General features: G+C 46.8%; 1 protein-coding gene across 4 annotated transcripts in view; it reads left to right on the top strand.

Annotated features, from left to right (window-relative positions):
• The window catches only part of RBM27 (RNA binding motif protein 27), a 1,859,884-nt gene that overhangs the window by 1,099,535 nt on the left and 736,199 nt on the right, over nucleotides 1-24,150 (top strand). For all 4 annotated transcript variants that reach the window (XM_069652445.1, XM_069652444.1, XM_069652443.1 and 1 more), the window contains one exon: nucleotides 15,736-15,885. In XM_069652445.1, coding sequence (XP_069508546.1) covers nucleotides 15,736-15,885 — 150 coding nt within the window. The remainder of the gene's footprint in view (nucleotides 1-15,735; nucleotides 15,886-24,150) is intronic.

The raw sequence follows: 24,150 nt of genomic DNA, 5'->3' as shown, positions 1-24,150 counted from the left end.
CACTGAAGAACAGACTAGCTAGGTGGAGAGAACTCTTCGAAGCGGTGCATCCAGAGGACTTCAAAAAGTTTGTCCAGCAGAGATCGAGACCCGAGGAGGGGGTCTTGGCAGAGGTCCTCTCCCTAAGACCCCCTACCAAGACGGGTGTCCCGATGCAGAAGGATGTCGTTGCTCTGGCCAAGAAGGGTTGGCTCAAGCCACACTCGGCCCAGTCTGTCAATCGGTGCCTCAATGGCAAATATAGTATAGACAGATGGAGGGGGATACATTCTTGGTATCTACGCACCCCTCGCCACACTCATCGATGATTGCTGCAGTGTCACTCTACTGTTAGCCTCAGTCGTCCTCGGCCACCTCGTCCTCTGCGGAGCTTGGCAAAGAGAAGATGATTTTGGTGGCTTACGGGAAAAAGCTGTACTCCAACGCCTCCCTGCGCCTTTGTCAAGTCAGCGCGGATGCCATGCTTGCAGCAGCTAACCAGAGGTGGTGGCGAGAAATATTGGACTTCCTTACGGATCTCCCAGCTCAGAGCCAGGCACGCTTTAAGGTGGGTCTAGGGGAAGCCAAGCTGGTAGCGCAGACATCGTGGAGTCCACAGTGGACCACATCAACACCTCTTGCCAGGCCATCTACATCGCCACGGACATGAGGACAGCCTGGCTTCGGGCTACAAAGTTCAACCCCGACGTCCAGAATCGCATATTGGACCTTTCTTTCGAGGTTAGTGACCTCTTCCACTCTACCACCGATGTGGAATTGGATAAAAACAGCTTGCAAAGTCTTTATTCTTACAAAAGCCATTCCCAAGGCGTACACCCAGTCGCATCAACGCTCCGATAAGGGGCGAGCGTATGGCAGGTTCCGGGGATTCCAGGAACTGAGGTCCAGGCAACCGGACCACTTGCTGAGTAAGCACCGGCGCAAGCGACACAAAAGGGGGTGTTGGAAGGAGCAAGGGTTTCTTCCAGTCCCCGTCCTCTGCAGAAGCCTCAGAGAGCAAAAAGGTATATGTCCCCCTGGGTGCATGTGTCTGCAGTGGGGGGTAGACTAACCTCTTGCATACATTTTTGGTGCCAGAACTTCGCAGACCCATGGATCCTCTGTGGTATCCATGGGTTACCACCTACTTATACCTCCCTCTCCTCCTTCCTCCCCTCTGCTCCCACAGATTGAGACGGTAACTCTGTTGATGGAGATCTGGTTACTCGTCCAGAGCCAGTCAGTGGAAGAAGTACCAGCCTCCCAGAAAGGATTAGGCTTCTATTCCAGGATTTTCGCCATACAAAAAAAGAAGTAGGCTGGCCTTAGAGTTGTGTTGGACCTCTCCACCCTCAACCTCTCCCTCCCTCTTCAAATGTTCAAGATAATTACGCCAGCACTCATTGCAGAGACACTAGACAAGGGAGATTGGTTGTGCTCCCTGGATCTGAAGGACACCTACCTACACGTCCCGATTTGGCAGCCCCATCGCTCCTTCCTACGCTTGAGGATCATGGGCTGTCATTTCCAGTACAAGGTGCTACCCTTTGTCCTCAACTCAGCCCCCACAGTGATCACCAGAGTTATGAATGCTGAGGCAGCCCTCCTCGGGGCCACCATGTCTACCCGTACCTGGATGACTGGCTTGTCAGGGCAAGATCCCCAGCGGGGGTTGTCAACACTTTCTTTGCCGCGTTTATGAGTACACTCCACGACCTGGGGTTTACCATCAACCTCAAGAAGTCTCAGCTGCAGCCCACACAGAGCCTCATCTTCCTGGGCCTCATCTGGGATACAAGCTCAGAGAAGGGATTTCCTTCGGAGGACAAGATTACAGCCATCAAGTGGGCCACTACGCACTTCCATACCAGACCAGTGACTTCTGCTGGGTGGTACCAGTACTTGCTGGGTATCATGGCAGCGGTCTCTTGGCCGTGCCACACAAGAGGCTCCAAATGAGGAGAGTGCAGCTGCATTTTGCAGCCTCATGGAATAAAGAGAAGGGCTCCCAAGCGGAGCTGGCCCGCATACCACCTTCTCTCCGCTCTGACCTCACGTGATGGTCCAAGGACTGCAATCTGCGGACGGGCAGGCCATTCCGGGCGCCAACTCGACAGATCACCATTACTATGGATTCCTCCCTAGACGTCTGGGGAGCCATTCTGTACAGCCACTCTGGAGATCCACAGCGTCCATGGAGTCTGGACCCAACAGGAGTCGCATATCAACTGGCTGGAGCTTGTAGCCATTTGGCTAGCCTTCACAGCCTTCCTTCCGCTCATCAGGGGCAGGACCGCCCTGATCCAGACCGACAACTTCACCAGCATGTACTATGTCAGCAGGGGGGTGCCAGGTTCCCATCCCTACCGCTCTGCAACCTAGCGGTCAGCATGTGGGAATGGGCCCTGGTAAACATCTACCTCAGGGCCGTCCACCTCCTGGGGGAGGCCAACTTGGAAGCGGACAGGCTCAGTAGGCTGGGAGCGGACAGTTACAAGTGGCAATTGAACGACCAGGTGCTGCAGGTGGTGGCCAACGCATGGGGCCATCCTCAGGTGGATCTATTTGCCTCCTGGACGAACAGGAAGTGCCATCCCTTTGCGTCTTGGCAGCGACTAGGTCCCAGCTCCCTGGGCGACGCCATGCAGGTTCAATGGGAGGGCATGACTCCGTAAAATAAAGGAGGCATATCACCTCAGCATCATAGTGATAGTGCCTTGGTGGCCGGCGAGACCGTGGTTCTCCGAATTGCTCAGCCTCTCGGACAGACCACCCATTCACCTTCTGCTGGGCCCAGCACCTCTCCTGTACCAGCAGGGGGGGCAGAGTTCTCCACCCAGCTCCTCAGAAGCTAGCCCTTGCAGCATGGTTCCTGAGCAGATCACCGTCAAGCACCTGATCATCCAGGGCACTAGGAGCAAGGCCACTAGGAGCCAGTGCAGGAGTAAATGGAGCAGGTTCTGTCACTGGGCAGATTCTAAGGAGATCAACCCCCTGACGTACACACTGGACAATGTTTTCTTTCTCGGCACAAGTCGAGATCGAGGTTGTTGACATCGATGTAGGCTGCCCCATCGGCGCCAGCCGCGCCTTCGACACCAATGGCACCTTCGACACCATCTAAGCCTTCAGTACCATCGAAATCGACTTCAGTAAAAATATCGACTTGTCGAGTTCAAAATGTTTGAAGCCTTTGTAGCCCATCCCAGATAAGACTTATACTCCTTTACCTAGAAAGGATTATTTCAAATCACTAACCTCGCTTTGAGGAAAATTAGCCATCCGATAATGATGCGCCATTTGATCGATTATTTATTATGCACTTATGCACATGTGTTTCAAGGAACAACCATGCATGAGAGGGGAATATATTAGGACAAGACAAACTATCTTACTAGGCATGGTACATTCAGATCATGCAGTACACAACAGGAAGTGCGTCGGGGCGGGGCAGTAGGGACCAACTGCAACCTGTCCTGTCAGAACATTGGTTAAGTGCAGAGAGATGCCACTCTCATTGGTCATAACCAAAGTACAGTAATGCTGCGGCAAGTGCAAGGCTTGGTGGCAGGTACAGGGGACTGGCGAGGAACGCTAGGGAGCTGTGAGGCACTGAAGTACACCAGGCAGCCAGTCAGCGAAACTGAGCAGAAGTAGAGGAGAGCGAGTGAGAGAGCAGGAGGAGGCTGTTAGCAGGGGAGATGGAGAGAGGAGGCGGCAAAGAGGGAAGCTCTGGCTCAAGACTGAGAGAGACAGGGAGGCTGTTCCAGAGGGAGGCACCTGCAGTGGATAAAGATCTCCCCCCAAACCTCTCCAAGTCTCTGCTTGGAGAAGCGGCTCACCCTCTGACGAGCAAAGGGCTCGGGAAGGAGAGTATTTAGTAAGAGAGTGTTGCAGATAGTGCGCCGCAGCCCCAGAAAGCCTTGTGGACAATGCAAAGAGTCTTAAACTTAATCCTTGAAGCCACGGGAAGCCAGTGAAGGGATTTCAGCACTGCAGAGATGCGGTCCCTGGGCTTGAGGGCAAGGATAAGTCTTGTGGTTCTCTTCTGGATGAGTTGAAGAGGATGGAGGGTAGAAGAGGAAAGGTTGCAAAGGAGGACCAGGGCACTGGAGATGCTATGCCTCTGGGGAAGCACTACAATATGGTACACCAAATGTGTCTGATAGTTTTATATCAGAGGAGTCAAGGCTAAAAGATCTTTGACAAGTTGCAAACAGCCAGTGGAGTGGACACTTCACCAGAGCTAGAATTTTGTAAACCTGAATCTGGTGAGCATGCAGATATATCATATAGACAGTTGATGTCGAAGATTGTAGATTACTTTGGATTGAGTAGACCTCCCCTCCGAGCAGGATGATCTGACCGACCTCCTTGTTAAGGGTCAGCGAATGGATCAGATTTTAACTTTCCATATTGCAGTTCAAAAAGGGTGTCTGCCAATTAGGAGACGCCGGAGTGAAGTCCGGCAGTAAACAAAAACTTGACAAGAAAATACTGCCCATCTTGTAGTGACCACAACTACTTTTCGAAACACCCCACCGCAGAAAATCCAGTGGTCAGGCAGCTATGGCAACCTCAAAACAGACGGCTTACTCAACCATCTCTCCAGATAGGGATGACCAGAGAGTAGGTGCATGGGCAAGGAAAGTATTTTCTGCAGGGAGCATGGCTCTTGCGTCCGCCAACTCCACATGTGCCTTAGCTACATTTTCATTCACTTTATGGCACTGTATTTCCACGGTGGCTGAGCATATTCCCAAGGGAGAGGAAAAAGACAGTTTCTTAGCTATTAGAGACAGCAAAAGAAGCCATGTGCGAGTCTCTTCAGTCGGGTCTGGATTCTGCTGACAGCATCAGCAGAGTCATGGCAATAAGCAGCGTAATACGCAGACTTGCGTGTTTGAGGAAGTCTGGATTTGCGCCAGATGTGCAATCCAGACTCCTTAAAATGCCTTTTGACTGGTTCCCCCCCCCCTTTTTGGCAGCAAGGTTGATGAAAACTTGAAGTTGCAGACCTTTAAGGCGGCAGCCAAATATTTAGGTGCCACTAATAGGCAGCCTCAGCCCTTTCGCCCCAGTGGACAGCATTGGAGCTGTAGATGTTTTTCACTACTACTACTCCTCGGAAGAGCGAGAGGAATGGCTTGTTAAAGATGCCAAAGAAGAATCCCTCAAGGTGGACGAGGGAGAGGTGTAAAGCCTGCTCAAGCAAGGGGCATCCTTACCAACAGCCACTGCTTCAGCCACCTCAAAACCTCTGAGGTCTTGAGTCACAAAACACTAGTGAGACGCAGGCTGTCTCAGCATTTGAAAGAATGGCCAGACATTACTTCGGATGCTTGGTCATTGGAAACCATGGCCCAAGGTTACTGCCTTACCTTCATTCAGAGATCTCGGAACCATCCAACGGGGGGCCATTTTTTGAGGGTTCCTGATCTGCTCCTTGTGAAGGAAATTTTGGCCCTGCTAGAGAAAGGCGCTATAGAACCAGTGCTTTTTGCGGAGAGGAACAAAGGATGGTACTCTGCATATTTCCTAATACCCAAGTAGGACGGAGGACTTAGACCCATCTTGGACTTCAGATACTTGAACAAGTTCCTCAGGAAGGACAAGTTCAAGATCGTAACACTTTCTCAGATCCTTCAGGCCGTCCAACTCCAGGATTAGATGGTGTCTTTGTACCATCATGATGCTTTTTTTTCATGTGCTAATCCATCTCAAGCACAGAGTACCTGAGAAGGTTCGCCATTGGAGGTTCTCATTATAATTTTCAGGTTCTGCCTTTCGGGCTGACCTCCGCCTTGAGGGTTTTCACCAAGCTGATAGCGGTGGTGGCAGCGAGTCTCAGGAGAGGGAGGATTCACGTCTACTCCTACATGGAAGATTGGCTGATCAGGTTGCGTTCTCCCGAACAAGCACTGGATCATCTCAACATCACCTTCCACTCTCTTCACAGACTGGACTACTCCCTCAATTTCAAAAAGTCCCATATGACACCATCTCAAACCAATTAATCAGGCCTCACTGGATACATCCTTGGGAAAGAGTTTTGCCCCCTGAGGTGAGGGCTAAAGACATTCTGAAGATGGTCTCCAAGTTTCAAAGTGCCCGGCGTCTTCCAGCCTTTGACTTTTTGAGGTTGCTCGGCCTCATTGCATCCTGCATTTTCCTGCCTGGTGCCAGAAGCTCTCCTGAGGATGAGATCGCGTCAATGGGCTCTCGGAACTCAATGGTCTCAATTCTCGGGCAACATGTCAGACCTACTCCAGATTCCAAGCAGGGTTGCACAGGATCTCCTGCGGTGGGCCTGCGAAGACAACATTCTGAAGGGAGAACCTTTTTGGCAACCATGGCAGCGATAACAGTAGTGACAGTTGCCTCACTCGTGGCTGGGGAGCCCATGCCAACGATGTGACAATCAGCGGTCGTTGGTCTCCATCCAAGTCCAAACTAGACATCAATCCTTTGGAGCTGAGGGCAATCAGACATGCGCCGAAGGCTTTTCTGCCGTCTGTATGGGGAAAGAATGTCCTGATAAGGACAAACAGTGGCCATGTACTACCTCAACGAGAGAGGAGGTATAGGTTCACTACCACTGTGCAGAAAGGCAGTGCAGCTCTGGTACTGGGCAATTCAAGAAGGACTCTCCCTATTGGCAGTTCAGCTAGCCGGAGAGGAGAACAGAGCAGGGGATGCTCTGAGCAGGCGGAGCAGTCTCCCACGAGTGGGAACTGGCTCAGGAAGTCCTACAAGAGATCTTATGCCTTTGGGAAACCCCTCAAGTGGATCTGTCATGATCAATGTCAACTGGAAGTGTGAACTGTACTGCTCCAGGGAATTTCCTCCAAAAGGAGCTCTAGGAGACGAGTTTATGGTGAACTGTGAGTTTCCACTCCTGCACGCGTTTCCTTAAGTCCCCGATTTTCCTCACTTGATCAGGAGGTTTAGAAGGTTCGCAAACTTATGATCCTAATGGCCCTGGATTGGGACAGGAGGAGGTGGTACCCAGACCTTCTGGACATATCCATCTGCTCTCCAATACATCCTCCACAAAGAGAGGACTTCCTCTTGCGAGAGGATGATCTGGTTCTCCATCCAGAGGTCAGCCTTCAAGCATGGTTTCTGAGAACCTGAGATACAAGGATTGGGATCTCCCGGATGGCGTAATGGAGATTTTGCTTTCGACCAGAAGGCCAACAAAAAGGTCCTTGTACCATTGTTGTTGGAAAACATTTTTAGCTAGCCAATCTGGGGCTCCTGGTTGGAACAATTAAAGGCTATTTGGTGGCGCTATCCATATGTAAGTGCTCGTCTGAGGAATCTTCATATTTTAAGATCCCACTGGTAACACAATTTCTGAAGGCACTCGGCAATGTGACCTCCCCCCGCCCCCTGACCCCAAACCCCCTTCTCGTTTCCAGATTCCAGTTTTGGGACCTTAATCTGGTGTTAACATTTCTTGTGTGCACCCCCAGGTTGCTAATGTTTTAAACTATTTTGTTGGTAGCACTAACATCAGCCGGTAGAGTGAGTGAATTGAACGCACTATCATCTAAACCACCCTTTACAATTTTCCACAAGGACATGGTCGTCCTGAGGGTTAAGCCTTCATTTTTGGCAAAGATCATTTCAGATTTTCAAGTAGGACAGAAAATTGTATTGCCCACTTTCTGTCCTCCACCTCATCCTGGCAAGGAGGAAGAGAGGTTACACAGAATAGATCCATGTAGAGCTCTAAGCTTCTACATCTCTATATTATCCAAACTTTGTATAGACCAGCTTTTTATATGCTATGCAGGTCACAAACTGGGTCAGGCTGTGACAAAGCAGACCTTATCCAGATGGATCATTCTAGCAATTTCAGAATGCTACAGACTAGTGGGCAAAGATCCTCAAGAAGGCTTGAGGGCCCATTCCACCAGGCGCATGGCTACCTCTTTGGCTCTGGAGAGGTGTTCCTATCAAAAACATTTGTCAGGCAGCTATGTGGTTTACTATACAGATTTTCACGCAGCATTACTTGCTTGATTTTTCCCTCAGGATGGAAGCTTTGAAAAGACTGTCCTCCATTCGGTTCATGGAAACTATAGAAAGAATTCATACTCCCTCCACCAAAAATAAAACTGCTTTGGGAGTCGATCAAAGAGGAGGAATACGTGGGAGGACACAATCCATTTGAAGAACAAGTTAACGTTCTTTCGACTGTATTTCCCTCCCACGTATTCATCATTGCCTCCCCAGCCTACCCCACAGTAGAATATTCCATGCTATTACAGCTTTCGTTCCTCCAAAATTATTACGGTCAAACCCGTGGTTACGCAGGTAGTTCTGCTAAAAGAAAAAACAAGTGAAGCAAACGGCCGATGCGCGTGCAATTTATACCTTAGATGACAACACCGTCCAGACTGAGGCCCTCGAGGGACATCAAGTCGGCTGCATCGATGCACCGCGCCTTCTGCCAAAATGTCGTTTCAAAGCTGCTGAAGCTGGATATCAAATATCAAAGATGAGGAATACGTGGGAGGAACATTCAGTCGAAAGAACGTTACCAGGGGTAAGTAACTAGTTCATCACAATTATGTATGTAAATATTCAGTGACCGATATTTCGACCGCCAGTATGTTAGGATTGGGCACCACAGATTTCACTACAATACAAATGGCTTTCTGCCATAGGAGCTCCCCTTTTCACCCTTCCTGACTCCTCTTTGGTTGCACGTGTATCCATAAAATACCACATCCCCCACAAGCCATGTTTCCTGCAACATTATACAATCTGCTGCACTTAATATATTTACTGAGCCATTTTCACTAAACAAATGGGTATGGCCCCTGGTGTTCCATGAATTTACCACCAGGGACTATCAGGACTTGCATGCCCTTGTGGCTGAAAAAGAGAACAGCTAGTCCCATTGGGCTTTAGCAGTTTAGCCCATCAGTCTTTTTATCAAGCTCAAGGACTTGAGTCTTCTCTTCTGGCGTTGCTTTCTATGGTTTAATATAGATGGTTTACAGGCCAGCCGGCTTTGTCTCTTATTAATACCTTTTACGGGACAATCAAGGTTGTAACCCTTTTGAGTAAGGACACAGCGTTAGCCTTGACCAACGGGAACACATGAGATGCATAACAGTGGACTTTAGTCAAAGGCAGAGCATGATCCTCAATTTGCTCCTAGTTCAATACAGAACTTTTCAAGACTTGGTGCCGGATGATGGCTTAATAAGTGTAATATGTTTCAAAATTGTGGGGACATGGTTGGTAAATGACCTAGTCACCCCACATTCATATTAAATGCTGGGCCTTTCTTTTCCTCAGTGTCAATTTCTCATGCATTAGGACCTACCCCTCTTGGACCACTGGAATGAGTTCTTCCAGTGATCCCTCCAGAATAGTTTCATTGTTCTCCATGTCTGTCCTCCCTGAATGGGCAGCAATTTGCATTTCTTCTTGTTCTTCTCGTGCTCACCAAATAGCCAATTGGTTAGATTACCTGTTTTACTTTGACCCCTTTTTACTTGCCATGCAGCTTTTTTTCTGGCTTTTTTAAAAGCTGCTTGTCCTTCAACCGAAGGTTGCGAGCTAATGTCCTCATCGTCTTCCTCAAACCTCCCTGCCAGGCTGAATCACAGGCTTTTTACTAACTGTCTTCTTTCCTAATTTCTTTGAATTTTCTTTGCTCTTTCATTGTTATGAAAGAGGCATTAAAGAGGTGTTCAACAGCTTCCCCATGGGCCTATTTCAGTGTAGTGGTATCAACTCTATTCGACTACCAACACAACATCAAGGGGAGCTACTCTTTAATTTCTTAAATATGTGTCCGTTTTTTTTTCCATTCTCCTACCCAATAGCTGTGGGCTCTTAAAGCGCCTACGGCTTGCGTACTGTGAGACGCTTGTCTTAACATTTCTTTCTCTATCTTAGCGAGCTGCGCTAAATATCTTTGTTTCGCCATGTATGAGACTACATAGCTTTAGTACGACTTTTTAAACAAAATGAATTGTTTAATTGCCAACCCCAGCTTCTCTGTGTTCCTCCATAGATAAAGGCTTGGCTGCGATAGTGCGGTTCCATGTAATAAAGTCACATAAAAAATCCTGCGGTTAAAAATGCTGAATTATTTTCATTTATTTCTTAATTATTTCACATATATGCAGAGGGAGACCCCCGCCACCCCACACAACACTCCTCATAACATACATAATTGCCATTACCCACCCCACGAGTGGGAGTTGGCTCAGGAAGTCCTTCAGGCGATCTTCGCCCTTTGGGGAACCCCGCAAGTGGATCTCTTCGCCAACAATGTAATCCGGTAGTGCAAGAGGGTCTGCTCAAGGGAATTTCCTCCAAGAGGAGCCCTGGGAGACTTGTTCGTGGTGGATTGGTCATTCCCACTGCTCCACGCGTTTCCTCCAGTCCCCTTCATTCCTCAAGTGTTGCAGAGGTTACGGAGGTTCGGTTCCCACATGATCCTCATTGCCCTGGATTGGACAAGGAGAGCGTGATACCCAGACCTTCTAGGAATGTCCATCTGCCCTCCACGCCGTCTTCCCTACTGAGAGGATCTGCTCTCGCGCAGGGGGGCCAGGGGGATCCTCAGGTTCTCCATCCAGAGGTCAACACTCTCAACCTTCAGGCTTGGTATCTGAAAGGTTAAGGTATAAGGATTGGGACCTCCCGGATGACATCATGGAGTAGTTGCTTTCGGCCAGGCAGCCTGCAACAAAATCCCTGTACCATTGGCGTAAGTTATGCGACTGGTGCAGGGTTCACAAAGTTGATCCTTTTCAGTGCTCCATTCCTATGGTTTTTGTCTTTCTTACTTTCTTTGGCCTACAGGGGCCTTCAAGTGTGTACCATTGAAGGTTACCTGGCGGCGCTGTCTATCTTTAAGCGCTTGTCTGAAGAATGTTCTTACTTTAAGATTCCTTTGATTTCTCAGTTTCTTAAAGGAATGACTAATGTATTCCTGCCGTCCCCTTTGCAGGAGACGGTTTGGGAATTGAATTTGGTTTTGAAATTTCTCATGGGTGCTCCGTTTGAACTTTTGCACTCTTGTCCTTTGATATTACTGTCCTTCAAGACTGTGTTCTTGGTTGCGATTACTTCTGCTCGCAGAGTGAGTGAATTGCAGGCACTTTCATCTAAGCCACACTTTACTGTGTTTTACAAGGACAGGGTTGTAATGCGAGTACGTCCCTCTTTTCTACCTAAGGTAGTTTCTGAATATTCATTTGAGTCAAAAGGTGGTTCTTCCATCTTTCTAGCCTCCTCCTCATCCTGGTAAGGAAGAGTAGCGACTCCATCGGTTGGATCTTAGGAGAGCTCATAGCTTTTACATTTCTAGGATGTCGAGGGTCAGGTTGGATGATCAACTCGTTGTAGGATATGCTGGACACCGATTGGGCCAGGCTGTTGCCAAACGGACCTTGTCCAGGTGGATTATCCGTACCCATTACGGAGTGTTACTGATTGGCGGGTAAGGACCTTCCTGAAGGGTTGAGAGCTCATGCCACTAGGGGCGTGGCTATCTCCACCGCCGTCCAGCGGTGTGTTCCTATTGGGAATATTTGTGATGCCGTTATATGGGCTTCCATCCCCACTTTTGTTAAACATTATTCCCTGGATGCAATCCATGGTCAGGATATGGCCTTTGGGAAGGCGGTTGTTTATTCCGCAATCTATTTGGGTACTCTAAAATCTTTTCCCTCCTCAATTTACTGGTACTGCTTTGGGAGTCTGTCAAAGATGTGGAGTACGTTGGAGGACACAATCCATTCGAAGAACAAGTTACCTACCAACTGGTAACTTTCTTTCAACTGGATGTTCCTCCAACGTATTCCATATCGCCCTCCCAGCCTGCCCCTCAGGAGAATTTCCTATGCGATTGCAGCTTCCGTTTCCACAAGGCTAAGTGCAGTCAAGCACACATGAGACTGGTGCCACACATTCTGAGGGAATAAACTGAGGATACGGGCGCCGTGCGTCCTATTTTTAACATGCTGTGAGGTCGCCCTCAACGGAGGCCTTCGAGGGACATTGACCTGACGCCATCGACGCGGGATGCCCTCTGCCGAAAAAGTTTCCGAAGTGCACTGCTGTGGACATTACATGTTAAAGATGTGGAATACGTTGGAGGAACATTCAGTCGGAAGAACGTTACCAGTTGGTAAGTAACTTGTTCTTCCACCTTAATCTTCACAACCTTCTACCACATTCACAGTACTTAAACTTCTCTTCCTGGTATACTTGCATGCCAGGGCAAAACTCCTACTACTACTACTACTACTACTACTACTACTACTACTACTTGTACTCTGTGGTGAAGCTTGTTCACAACTTTCCACACTTCTTTATGGGAAAGGTAAACCAACATCATCTTCTGGAGTAAGTCTTTTGACTTGAAACACAATTGGCTTATAACTTCTTTCATACACAAGCTGTACAAGAGGACGATGATTCTTACATTGATTTGTTTTCCCTTGGCAGTGCAGGTTGCAATTCCCTCCCCACTGATAATTCTACAAGGAGGGCTTTTCTCCTGTTGTCCTTGATTTCTTTCATACAAGCTATTAGCTGTAGACATTGTGATTTACAACTGCTTGTATTGCTGTATTCAATCTGTCTGGATATCTCTTGGCTTTGGCAATGCAGGAAATAAAGTCCTTTATTTGGATAGCCTTGATTGTTAAATTTGGACCACTTTTGTTGTATGTTTGCCCTACTTTGGCAATGCGGGTTACAATGTTCCTATTGTGCCTCTCCTTTCAAGTAAGTTGTATCCCCTTTTATTATTGCACCCTTTTTGGGTGGTACAGTGAGTTGCAATATGCTTCTGTTCGCCCTATCTCTTTCGTACAATTACTTTGTCTGCTTGACTTTAAATGCTTGGTATTCAAGATTCTTTTTCTTGCGCAGCGGTCAGCTTTGGAGTGCCCCAGGGTTACCCAGATTAGGTCAACTCACTGGTTCATGCTGGCGTCTCCACTGGTCCCGCTTCTTCTGCTTAGCTGCTCCTCAGGTCTTCCCTCCCGTTAGACAGCTACGGTCGGCTTCCTGCTCCACACGCCCTCCAGTAACGTCCTTGCACCTGAGCAGGATGCAGGACGCAGAGAGCGCTTCTCTCCTTCAGGACCGCTGCCTCTGCACTGCTTCCTGCTGCGCATCCTCTGCATCTCTTGAGCACTACGACATCAGCCACCGTCTCTTCACAGCGTCCCGCTATCGGCAAAGCGGCGATGCCATCCCCCGCGTCTGATGCTCCTGCTGCCCTCTCCCAACTAGCACTTGAACACACTTTAAATATTTAAAGGCACTGCTCAGGTTTGGGCTATTACAACCACTAGACTGCATACTAGTCTGACAACTCTGAATCCCTCTTTCGCGTCCCAGTACTGAGAGCATTATGGAACAGGAGGTCCATCATGGACTTAGTTGTATTCACTTGAAAATCTTCAATTTGACAATAAGCCATATAGACTATGTAATCATTAGGCAAATTGTTTTTTTCGGACCCGTGTCACATCCCACTTGCTTTTCCTTGGCCACATGAGAAGGGTTCCAGGTGACATTCTTTGGGATGACCACCTCAGATTAATCACACTACCAAGATGTGGCATACCATTTCTCACCTAAATGCTGTTATTCAGCTCTCTGTTTCGTGCCTAAACATTTCACAACCACGGTTATGTCTCCCGCTCTGTTCCCGGTTCATAAACATAACCCATTCTCACTATGTAACCTCATGTCATTTACTTTAACAATCAGAAAAAAATATTTTGTAGACTTTGTGCATGATACTGCCTGGATCTCAGCTTAAGTCTTTTGTATAGGCAATCGGCAGGAAAGGAGATTTAATTATCAATTGCTCTATTGAAACTATTGAATGAATTTAATTTCGTAACACTCTCATTGTAATTCATCAAATAAGGCAGTGTGAAGGACTGTATTGAATTCTTGTGATCTTAACAATGAAGACCTGCTTGTTGTGTTTTGTTTATACTTTAAAACTTCCTTTTTGATTTTTAGTAATGTGTACATTTTAATTACATTTCTTTTGTGTTAGTTATTTTAGGGTTCGCATGAATTAATATGAATTGAAAAATGTGTAATATGAATTTGACAATGTGTAAAGTCCTTTTGTGTGACTAAATGCACAATAAAAAAATTAAAAAAAGGTAATCTCATGTCTTCAAGATTGAAAACACACATGTGCCTCCAAATCCAGCCTACATTTGGCTGTCCAACCTGCCGGTCAATAAGCCACCCTCTGTATTCAGCTTAACAAAATCCATACAAAGCAAAAAGTAACATTATTCCGAAGTCCCCTGTGATATGGTCTTTGAAGAGCCTCTAGTGTGTTGCAACCAGTCAGTGCCACAAAGTCCCCAGGATGTCCAACCCTTGAGGAAGAGCATATTAGCACATCAGTTTAAATATTGTCAGTAAATTACAGGTAACACAAAAATACCTAACTGATAGAGTAAAATCCCAGTTTAGATTTCATTGGTTGAGGACCCACTCGGGCTCCATCTGTCCTTTTGTCATTCTTTTTCGCTGACTGCAGCAGTAACATGTAGACACTATTTGAGAAGCTTCAGGTGCTGTGAAGTATAGCACCGTCCCATTGTACGAAAACCGTATTTTGCTGAGCAGAACATTGAAAAGGCCACTTGCCTGTCACATAGGGTTTTCAATTCAAGGAATTACTTTGTGGCCTGCTGAACCAACCACAGTGTAATCTCAGCACCTTGATTGCATTGGTTGTTTTTCACTGTCAACCCTAATTAACTCCTTCAGCTTGTATGACAGACCCTCAATCCCTACCCTCACTGGTGAGATTTTGTGAGCTGATCAGTGGATAGGGGCCGGAGCCAGAATGATTTTTTAAAATAAATCTGGCTGTGCCTTCTCTCACTGTTAGTCTCTGTGAAGACATCCTGCCCAATTTCCTGTATGTTCCGCCTACCCTATTGAGGACATTTTTCATCATTGAAGAGGTATTCAACTATTTTTTTGCATGCAGAAATAGCATTTTTAGAATCATGGTCAACATTTTGTGGTTGACAATGAGGCCCCAATACAGACATATCAATGAAAATGTTAGGTAAACTAGGTTGGCAAAGTCCATAATACATAGGACATTGCACCATAGTGGCAGGATAAAACGTTCTCGCACCCATCGTTTAAGTGAGATAGAGGCATTTAAACCAGTTCGATTTACACCCAAGATTTCATTTAAATTGGGAAGCCACAATCTCCTTGTAGTGCAGTGCTGCTGATGACTGACACATGAGCACATTAGCTGCGCAGTGTCTGCAAACTATGGTTCAGCATAATGGACTGGAACTCCTGTTAGATACTGAAGTGGCGGCAAGTGTTCTTAAAATCTACATAGAGGTATCTATTGTAAGCATTTAACAAACTTTCTTTATTCCAGGGATCTTTACAGTTAGACCTTTTGTGATAAAGGTATAGTTTCAGGGTAATTTAAATACCAATTCTAAAGTGAATCAATCTTGCTCGGATTTCTGTGTGAGCAGACTCGGCCAAGTTATTTGGGTTAGTTATGTGTCTTAATTTCTATTTTGTTATATTTTGTAATGCTAAACGCTTTCGTATGGTTTGTGCTTTCACACAATTCTTTAGCTTCAGTTTAGTTGACTAAAGGATGTTTCTTTTAAAAAGCTTCAACTTGTGCTGAAATTTCCCTTGGATGATCAGATTATCTCATGTCCCTTTTTCTTCTCCCGATAGATACCTATGAGCCTGATGGTTACAATCCAGAAGCTCCTAGTATTTCTGTCTCTGGTAGGTCTCAGTTCCGACAATTCTACACAAGAACTTTGACTCACCGTTCAAATCTAATTGGGCTAACATCTGGTGAAATGGACTCCAATCCAAGGGGTAGGTTTCCTTCATCAATTGCTGCCTGACAAGTTGGATTATGTTTTTGTTCTTGAATAATGTGTTTTTCAAAGCAAAACAATTGTGGCGGTGCAGTGAGCCCACTGTGATTCAACTTGTGAACAATGGCTGTTAAACTGAATGGAAGCTGCAGAAATTGAGAGAAATGCTTATTTGTTTACTCCATGTATGCCTGGGATCTTCTGGTATTTTATTGAAATTAACCTTTCTTACTCATAAACAGTGTTTCTTCTTCTTAACATTTTTCATACATTCACACTGTGGAACCATATTCATTCTAGTGGTAGGTCCACGGAGCCATTAATGTGAAGTCCACTCTGTAAGTTTTTTCATATAGGCTTATGCTCTCACCAGTGTGGCCCCTGCTTGTTTGCATATCATTATGCCAAACGTCAGGCATCAGCTGTTCTGCTGAGCAGTATGCACACCTCTGCAGTTGAGAGATAAATGTGTAATTGTTGGTTTATGTTTATACAAAAACATTTTTTATCTTGTTCTCGATGTCTCTGTTCTCTTGATTAGAATGGACATCAGTACCAGTGTAAAGGGAGGTGATCTAGTCCAACTTACTGTGCTCCAAGTGTCTTTAGTAGACCGGGTCTAAATGTTCATAACATTGTAGATGCTTTCCAGAAATAATGCAATGTCTTCCTCCTGTGAGTTTCGCTGTAGTGATGTTTCTGGTGCAGAAGGTCCTTGTCCCTGCAAGGATGAATGTATCTGACAAATTATATATTTTAGCAATGGGAATAACTGTAGAAAGTAGTAACCCCTCTGTCTACAGCACAATGAGAAGTAGTGGAACAGACAGTCTCCACTCTTTTCTGCCATCTGAGATCGCCAGAGTGCCTTGGTGTTAATTTCATATGGGTACACGCAACAGCGTCTCTTAATTGATATTTATTTGTGTGCTGGGCTTGTTGGGCCTCGGAAGGGAACTCTCATAGATAGAATGGGATGCTGATGAGCTATTGCAGCACCTTTTGCCATCCTTAAACTAGATCAGGCCAGAAAGACTTGCAGGTACGATATGCAGGCCATCCTGGGGAGGAAAAATATGGGATGCTAAGTGTCGATGCACAGTTTAACAAATAAACCCATCTTGGGCTGGGGAGTGTTTCTTACTGAGGAGTATGACATTTGAAGATCTATCAAGCGTGAACAAGTACAAAGCAGGGCCTCCCACCCCACACTGCTGCCGTTCACCATTCAAATTCAGTTACATTGTTTGCACTATAAGCAACCCTGGCAAATGGCAGTAATTGTAATGGCAGGCGCATAGTGCAACCTGATTTTAACAGCCTGGGGGACACCTGCACTCCTACGTCCCATCTCCTTTTCATACTGTAAAAGTCCCTTCAAGGGGACTGGACTGGAACCTTTTGCACCACAAAAGTGCATATCCCTTTTTATTTTCGCAACATCAAACACATATGTTCACCACTTATCAGCAATGTATTCATAGGCTTATAACAACCACCCTCCCTCCCGACCAATATTTTGTTAATATATTTTGGGCATCTGTCCACTTAGTGCTAAATTGGGTACTGATGGCATGTAGAGGAGGTTGATCGCTAACATTCTCCCAAACCATGTGGGGCGTGATTTGCTCAGAGGGCTGTGTAGTTAGTGCTATATAGTTGGTTGCTATTAGCTGTGAGCTTGACTCCCGAGATTTGTTATGCACATGTCAGCCCATGTGAAAGGGAATTAGGACTTTAATGTCAGTGATATATTTAAGTTAAGGATCTCCTATTTATATCAATTAATCATGAATCCAGAAGTTCTGCGGGAGAGTTGCAGCACCTCCATTGCATGTTGCAAGGATGTATGGGGGGCTGGTCAGGGTTACTTGTGTTTCGTCCTCGCAAATGTTATGCCTTAGTTGTCCAAATGGACGATAACGGGCATCCTTGTCAGGTGCCTTGCGTAAGAAGGCAGGCATCCGTGTAGGTCCCATTGACTAGTATGCGAGCTGTTGGGAGTTTTGTATTTGGCTATAACCATGTTTGTGATTCCAAAGCCGAATCTAAATTTGGAGAGTGCCAGTCGAAGAAAGTCCCAGTCCACTCTATCAAATGCTTTTTTAGCATATAGGGTGAATAGGAGAAGGTGCACTGGGGACCTGTGTATGTTGTCTATTCAGTGCAGGACCCGATGTATGTTGTCTGTCCTTCTGCCGATAACAAAACCAGACTGATCTTGGTGATTCTGCATAGGGATCAAATGTTCCCTTCTTTTGGTTAGTATTTTAGTAAATATTTTTGTTTAGATTCAGGAGTACCATTGGGTTGTCAGATGCCCAACTCCTGGGATCCTTACCCGCATTTTGTAGAAGTGTAATGTTCGCTTCCCTCATGAAAGGTGGAAGTTCACCTCTTTATCGTATAGAAATACATTGTTTGGCCATTGCTGCCACCAATATCTGAGGGAGTGGTCTGTAAAATGGAGCCTTTAAGCCATCTGACCTCTGATCTATTTGATGTTTTCGATTTAATAGCTGTGATAACTTCCTGGGGGTCTATGGGTGCATTAACGTCTCGATTTTCACATTCCAGCAGGTACGGTAGTTCTACGCTACCGAGGTAGGCTTCTTGTGGATTGAAATCTGTGTTTTCTGCCCTATGAAGATTCTCATAATAAGTCTGGAAAGCTTTCCGCTTCTGTTTTTCATCCCCTCTTTATTCCCAGTTTTCATCTAGTATTGTATGAATAAATGCTTTTGCCGTCCTGGTTCTAAGTTGGCTAGCTAGCTTTCTACCCTGTTTATTGCCATGCTTGTAAAACCCTTGTTGCACTCTTAGCATGGTGCAGTAGGATCTTTGCACCATCAACATCTGGAGTTGGTTGCATTCTCTCATTTCTTTGTAGGCTCCTCTCGTTGGATTTTCATTGAGCTTGGTCTCCCTTTGCTTCAGCTCACCAAGCAGTTGGTTTTCTGCTTGCTTGAACAGCTGGTGTGAGGCTGCGGCTGGGGTTGTTAGCTACTGCCTTAAGGGCATCTTAGTGGTTACTCAGTGAAGTAACGGATGGATCATTCAACTTCAAATACTCTATCGATTTCCTAAGCTCTTTAGCGTTAGCAGGGTCATTAAAAATTTGCAGTGGTAGCCTCCATATCGCCCAGCTACAGCCCAAGCCTATGCACACAGCTACTACCATGCTATGGTGATATATTGTCATGGGTTCAAAATCTTTGTGGCGTAGCGGCGAAAATGTAGTAAATCCTTGAATGATTTGTGCATGTGCGAGTAGTGGGTGTACTCGTGTTAGGGAGGGTTTTTCTAGTCCACAGGCTTCATAAAACCATATCTGAGGCAGTACAAAAATGCCAGTTTTAGTATAAGGCTGTACCACCTGAGAAATGCGGGTAGGCCAAGATAAATCTTGGGAAAGGTAAGTACTGTAACCTATTATATAAACACAATTATAAAAACCAACTCTAACTATAGTCTACAAACCTTATTTAGAGTACAATCAGCAGTCCAGGTGAGTCAAAATCTATAACCCATTTAGAATGGCATGAAGCTATTCTTGGGGAGTAAAACCAGGTTAGGTATACTTCAGAATACAATAAGTAATTCAAGGGTAGTCTGCACTATTGGTCAGAATATACACAGTGATATTCAATTATAGCAAAACTAGATTAGACCAACACTGTTACAGATATATCACTTTCTTCTATCAAGGATGGATACAACTACACACCAATGTTACTTTTTAGAACACAGTTCAGAGGGAGTAATTTAACTTTTATACTACCTAGAGCCCTTAAGCTTCTCAATGATATGTATGGGTACAGTGAACTATTTTAGAAGTGCCCCCGAGCAGTTTAGGGAAAGCACAACCCAACAGGTGAGTAATTTACCATGTACTCTTCTAACCACACACAGTGACTTCAGTCAGGCAAGTAAGAGCACTTATTTGAATTAGCTCAGCAATATTACAGTTTAAGCAGAGCAGCAGCTATTCAGGGTCAGTAAGTAACGCATTTTCTGATGCTTAGAATCGCATGCTGTTCATATAGTCCGACATCTAGTGGTAATTGCAGATTATTGCATCGTTCTTTCGAGGATCAACAGGGTACATCAACATGGGCGTGACTAACACTATCCCGAACGTGACGTGACATGTAACGAAAATCCCTCACGCATCGAGGTCCCTCAGATTGTTTTTTTCTGCCCAACTAGTTGGTTGCCTTATGCAGAGTTAATATTGCAAATAGTTATTTTTTTTTGTCCCACGTCCGTTGGTCGTCTAGTCTTTGACTCTTCTGTTCGACGACTACTTCGTGGACCCCTATGCCGAAGACATCCACTGCTGTTTGGTGACGGGTGCTTCGATTGAGGTCTGTCGACACCGTAGCGTCAGCCTTCCGGCCAGGCCCTTACAGAAGGGAGAGTCTGACCCTGGGTTGATACTTTCTGAGCGTGCATTTCCTTTTCCCCCCTTACCCTTTCTGGTCTGGCTGCTGCCTTTTACCTCTGCTGTGGAGATGACTCCATTTAAGTTTTGTCCGTCTTGCTACGAAAAATACCCCTGGAAGGACACCCATCGCAAATGCAATAGGTGCTTAGCTTGTGATCATGATGAGCGATCCTGTCAGTCCTGCAAACTCTTTCGTCCTAAGATGTTAAAATATAGGCGGACAAAGTGGTGGGCGGCCTACGCGATGTAGGCCGAAAGTGGCTCCCAGTCGCCTCGGATGATGAGGACGCGGCAGCTATGGCTCCAATCTGGAGGCCATAGGCCTTTTAGGCGGAACCCCCCCCGGTTCCCAGGTGCCTATCCCCGGCCCCCGACAGGCAGACCACTGGTACTGCTATGGGAGGGTTTACACCCCAGCGACAGGGGCACACACGCACCACCCAGTGAAAAGTAGCCAACCCTTGGAGCCCCCTCAACCAATACGTCGAGGAAGCACCAAACGCATCAGGCCCGCTGAAAAATTCAGCAGTGCCTGCCGAACCTTGTGGTCCGGCGCCCTCCTTGCAACAGTCTTCTCGGCATGTGACTGGGCACTCGACTCATTAGGGCGTTCCCACTAAAAAGAACACAAGTGCCGACAAGCCGCACAAGAGGGCGTCAGCTTCTAAAGTTTCGACAGTCGACATCCGCGATGGTGCCTACAGGCACGTCAAAATCCATTATACAGCCGCTGAAGTTACGCAAGAGTCTTGCGGCTATTGTTTCGGCAGCAGAACGGCCTAGAAGCACCCCCTCTCGTCTAGAGGTGTACGCTGAGAGCCCCCAGCCCCTCTCTCTCTAGGGCTTTAACCGATAAATCCCTCCCCCACCCCTCTGAAGAGCCCTTCCCTCCCCTAGATCCCTCTGCCTCATCCCTGTGGACTAGACAAAGGTTTGAAAATTACATGGATAAAATGTCACAATTAATAGAATTTTCTGAAAGGTTTATTGCTCCCAAGTCATGCACAGACTCATCAGGAGGAGGTATTAGAGTTCTCTGAGCCAGAAGAAACTTATCACAATCCCTTTATTCATGAGGACAATCCTTTTGGTCAGGACACAACTGACCAGGGCCCAGACTGGGGACAAGATCAACCAGTTTATGAAGTGCCTTGGCTCTAACCCACTGCTACCCACCTTCCTCACCTCAACCAAGGCACCCATCGCCAATAGATGACAAGATGGTATTTAATGCCATCCTAAAGAGGGCAGCAGACCACTTTAAGATCGCCAAACAGGAGGTGGTTTAGGACTCTGATTTTTTTGAGGACATTCTTAAGGAAAAACCTCTTACAAGTCAAGCTATTACTCTGCTGAAATCTATTAAACACCTTGCTCCTTCCTTACTGTCTCCTTCCCTTACAAGGGCGGTCAACCCTAGAGTTGAGCAACTGTTTTGCCCTTCTCCATCTGAACCTATGTACAATCGAGGCCATGCCACACACCAGACTCTCTGGTTGTTACAACCACAAGAAAAAGGGCTGGAGTACCACTGTCTACTGCAGAGGCTCCCCCTACAAGGACTGCAAGAAACTCTATGCCCTTGGCAAACGTATTACCACGTTCACAGCCTATTCTACCAGAATTGCAAACAATACCCCCCTTCTCGCTAGTTAGTGACGTGCAATGGGGCCTGGTCCAAGAAGGCATTCAGGAGGTCCCTAAACCCACACAAACACCCCTGCTTGTGGTTGTGACTGAGGGTAGACGGGTGAACCACAACATCCTCAAACACGCTCTAGACGCTGCTGAAACGGCAGGACACACTCTGGCACAGGGCACTCTCCTCAAGAGACATGCTGGGCAAAAAATAAATGTGGTTTAAAACCAGAGACTCGGGCCTCCTTGTTGAATAAGCCAGTAGAGGAGTCTAACTTGTTTGATAAAGCTGTGGACGATGCCTTGGAAATGGCTAAAAAGAGTATCGGGGTCACCCATTTTTTTTTTCCTTGTGCCTTTTGCCGGAGAGAATGGGGTGGGGCACCCTGCGCTGGTGCCCCTTCCCAGCGCTGGCTCGTCTCACCGGTGACAGCCGCGGCCAAGATGTGTCAGGCTCCGTGCACATCTCCATGGGCCCCAGAGAAGTACTGGGCTCCAACACTCCTTCACTGCATCTCTCTCCTGACTCGAGTGGGAGGAGCCACGCTCCAGGGACAAGTAGGATGATGCTTCTAAGTGAGGCCTCCAAGGCTTGGGCCTGTCCCCATCCACCTCTATACTTCTTCTCCTCTGATACATGGGACACCCCCTGCTTGTCCGTAGACACCGGGTCAGCAGATCACTACGCCAATAGATCTGTGCGGCAACGAAGATAGCCTTGCCAGCTCCACCCTATGCATTTATCGGTCTCCACACCGCTCGTTAGGCCACGGCTCCTCGCAGCCTTACCTGCTGCCACAGGGAAGTCCGTCCAGCATCTTGGGAGCAACTCGGCACCAAGCCTGCTGTCCTCCCACCCGCAGGGAGTCTCTGCACCAGAAACTACCAGTCTCGGTGAGCCCCAGGGGATTCCGTTCAGGGATGTTGGGCTCATAAGTGACCGAGAAGTCGTCTTGTGCATCGGGTCCGTGAGCAGCGCTGGGGAACCATCCACTTACCCTGCCATCTTGGCCATGCCCCTCGCCCCCTTTTTATTTTTATAATTCGGGTGCGCCTAGGCATGGAAAGTTTTAATCAACATTTTACTTGAATAATTTGTTTTGCTTATAATCTAATCAGAAAACATTTGTGTAATTAACAGGGTTACCACAGGCAAACTACAACAACATTCCACTTGTTAATCCCACCCCAACCTTCTCCCGCCCCCTACCCATCTGATTTCCCTTACCCAGAATGCTAAGTGTGCCTTCTACGTACCACCGGTCCCACTCCACCCTCTCTATTCCTTTTGTGGTCACTCACATCCTCTCAGTGTGTACCATAAGTCCGATCTCTGTTATGGGCACCACAATTCACGATGCCTTATCAGATGGGTAAAATGATTGTGCAAGAATGTTCCATGCCAGTACTATCCTCCCCTCCAATTTCACCTCTACCCCATGATTTAAGCCATACCTCCATTCCGGCCAGTGCCCACATCTTTAGGCCTCCTTGCCAATTGGGATGCTGACTGTCCTTCCATGACATTGCTATCCTACTCTTGGCCAGCACAAACGCCAAGTCAAACTTTTTCATATGCTTCATGGACATCCGTTCCCCCTTTGGGTGTGCTCTAGAAGGTGCCCTCTGGAGAGTAGGGGTAACCTGTGGTACACAGATCCGGCAATGTGATATATACGTAGCTCCAGAACATTTGTGTTGTGGGCCAAGTCCAGAAGACATGATACATCCCTGGATGGTCCTGTGCACATCTGGAGCATTTTGGTGGGTGGCTCACTGCTATTTTGGCTCGCAGGTGTTTGGTAAAGCCTGTGTAGTACCTTTATATTGTGCCAGCTCAAACCTATCATTTCTCACGACTTTCCGATTATACTCCAGTATCTGTTTCCATGATTAATTTTCCATGCAGGAGCCCAAGTCCTGTTTCCATGCAGACTTAATCTGAAGGTCACCTACAATATTCAGAGCAAGCATCGCCGTATACAACTGTGATATTATCCCAGGCCTTTCTGCTGTCTCATACAATTTAGTTGGGAACGAGTCGGCTTCAGGATCCTTGTGTAGTGTTGGCCACTTTTGTTTCAGCAAGCCGTATGAAAGCGCATTTGTTACAAATTGTCCCACATGCAGGTCACTCTTTTCACTAATCTCTGCAAATGTTAGCAATTCTCAGTTTTC

Source organism: Ambystoma mexicanum, chromosome 3p (genome assembly GCF_040938575.1).
Source record: "Ambystoma mexicanum isolate Mex_15411 chromosome 3p, UKY_AmexF1_1, whole genome shotgun sequence".
Taxonomy (NCBI): Eukaryota; Metazoa; Chordata; class Amphibia; order Caudata; family Ambystomatidae; genus Ambystoma; species Ambystoma mexicanum.
Note: the sequence above shows the minus strand (reverse complement) of the source record. Positions and strands in the feature narration are given on the sequence as shown.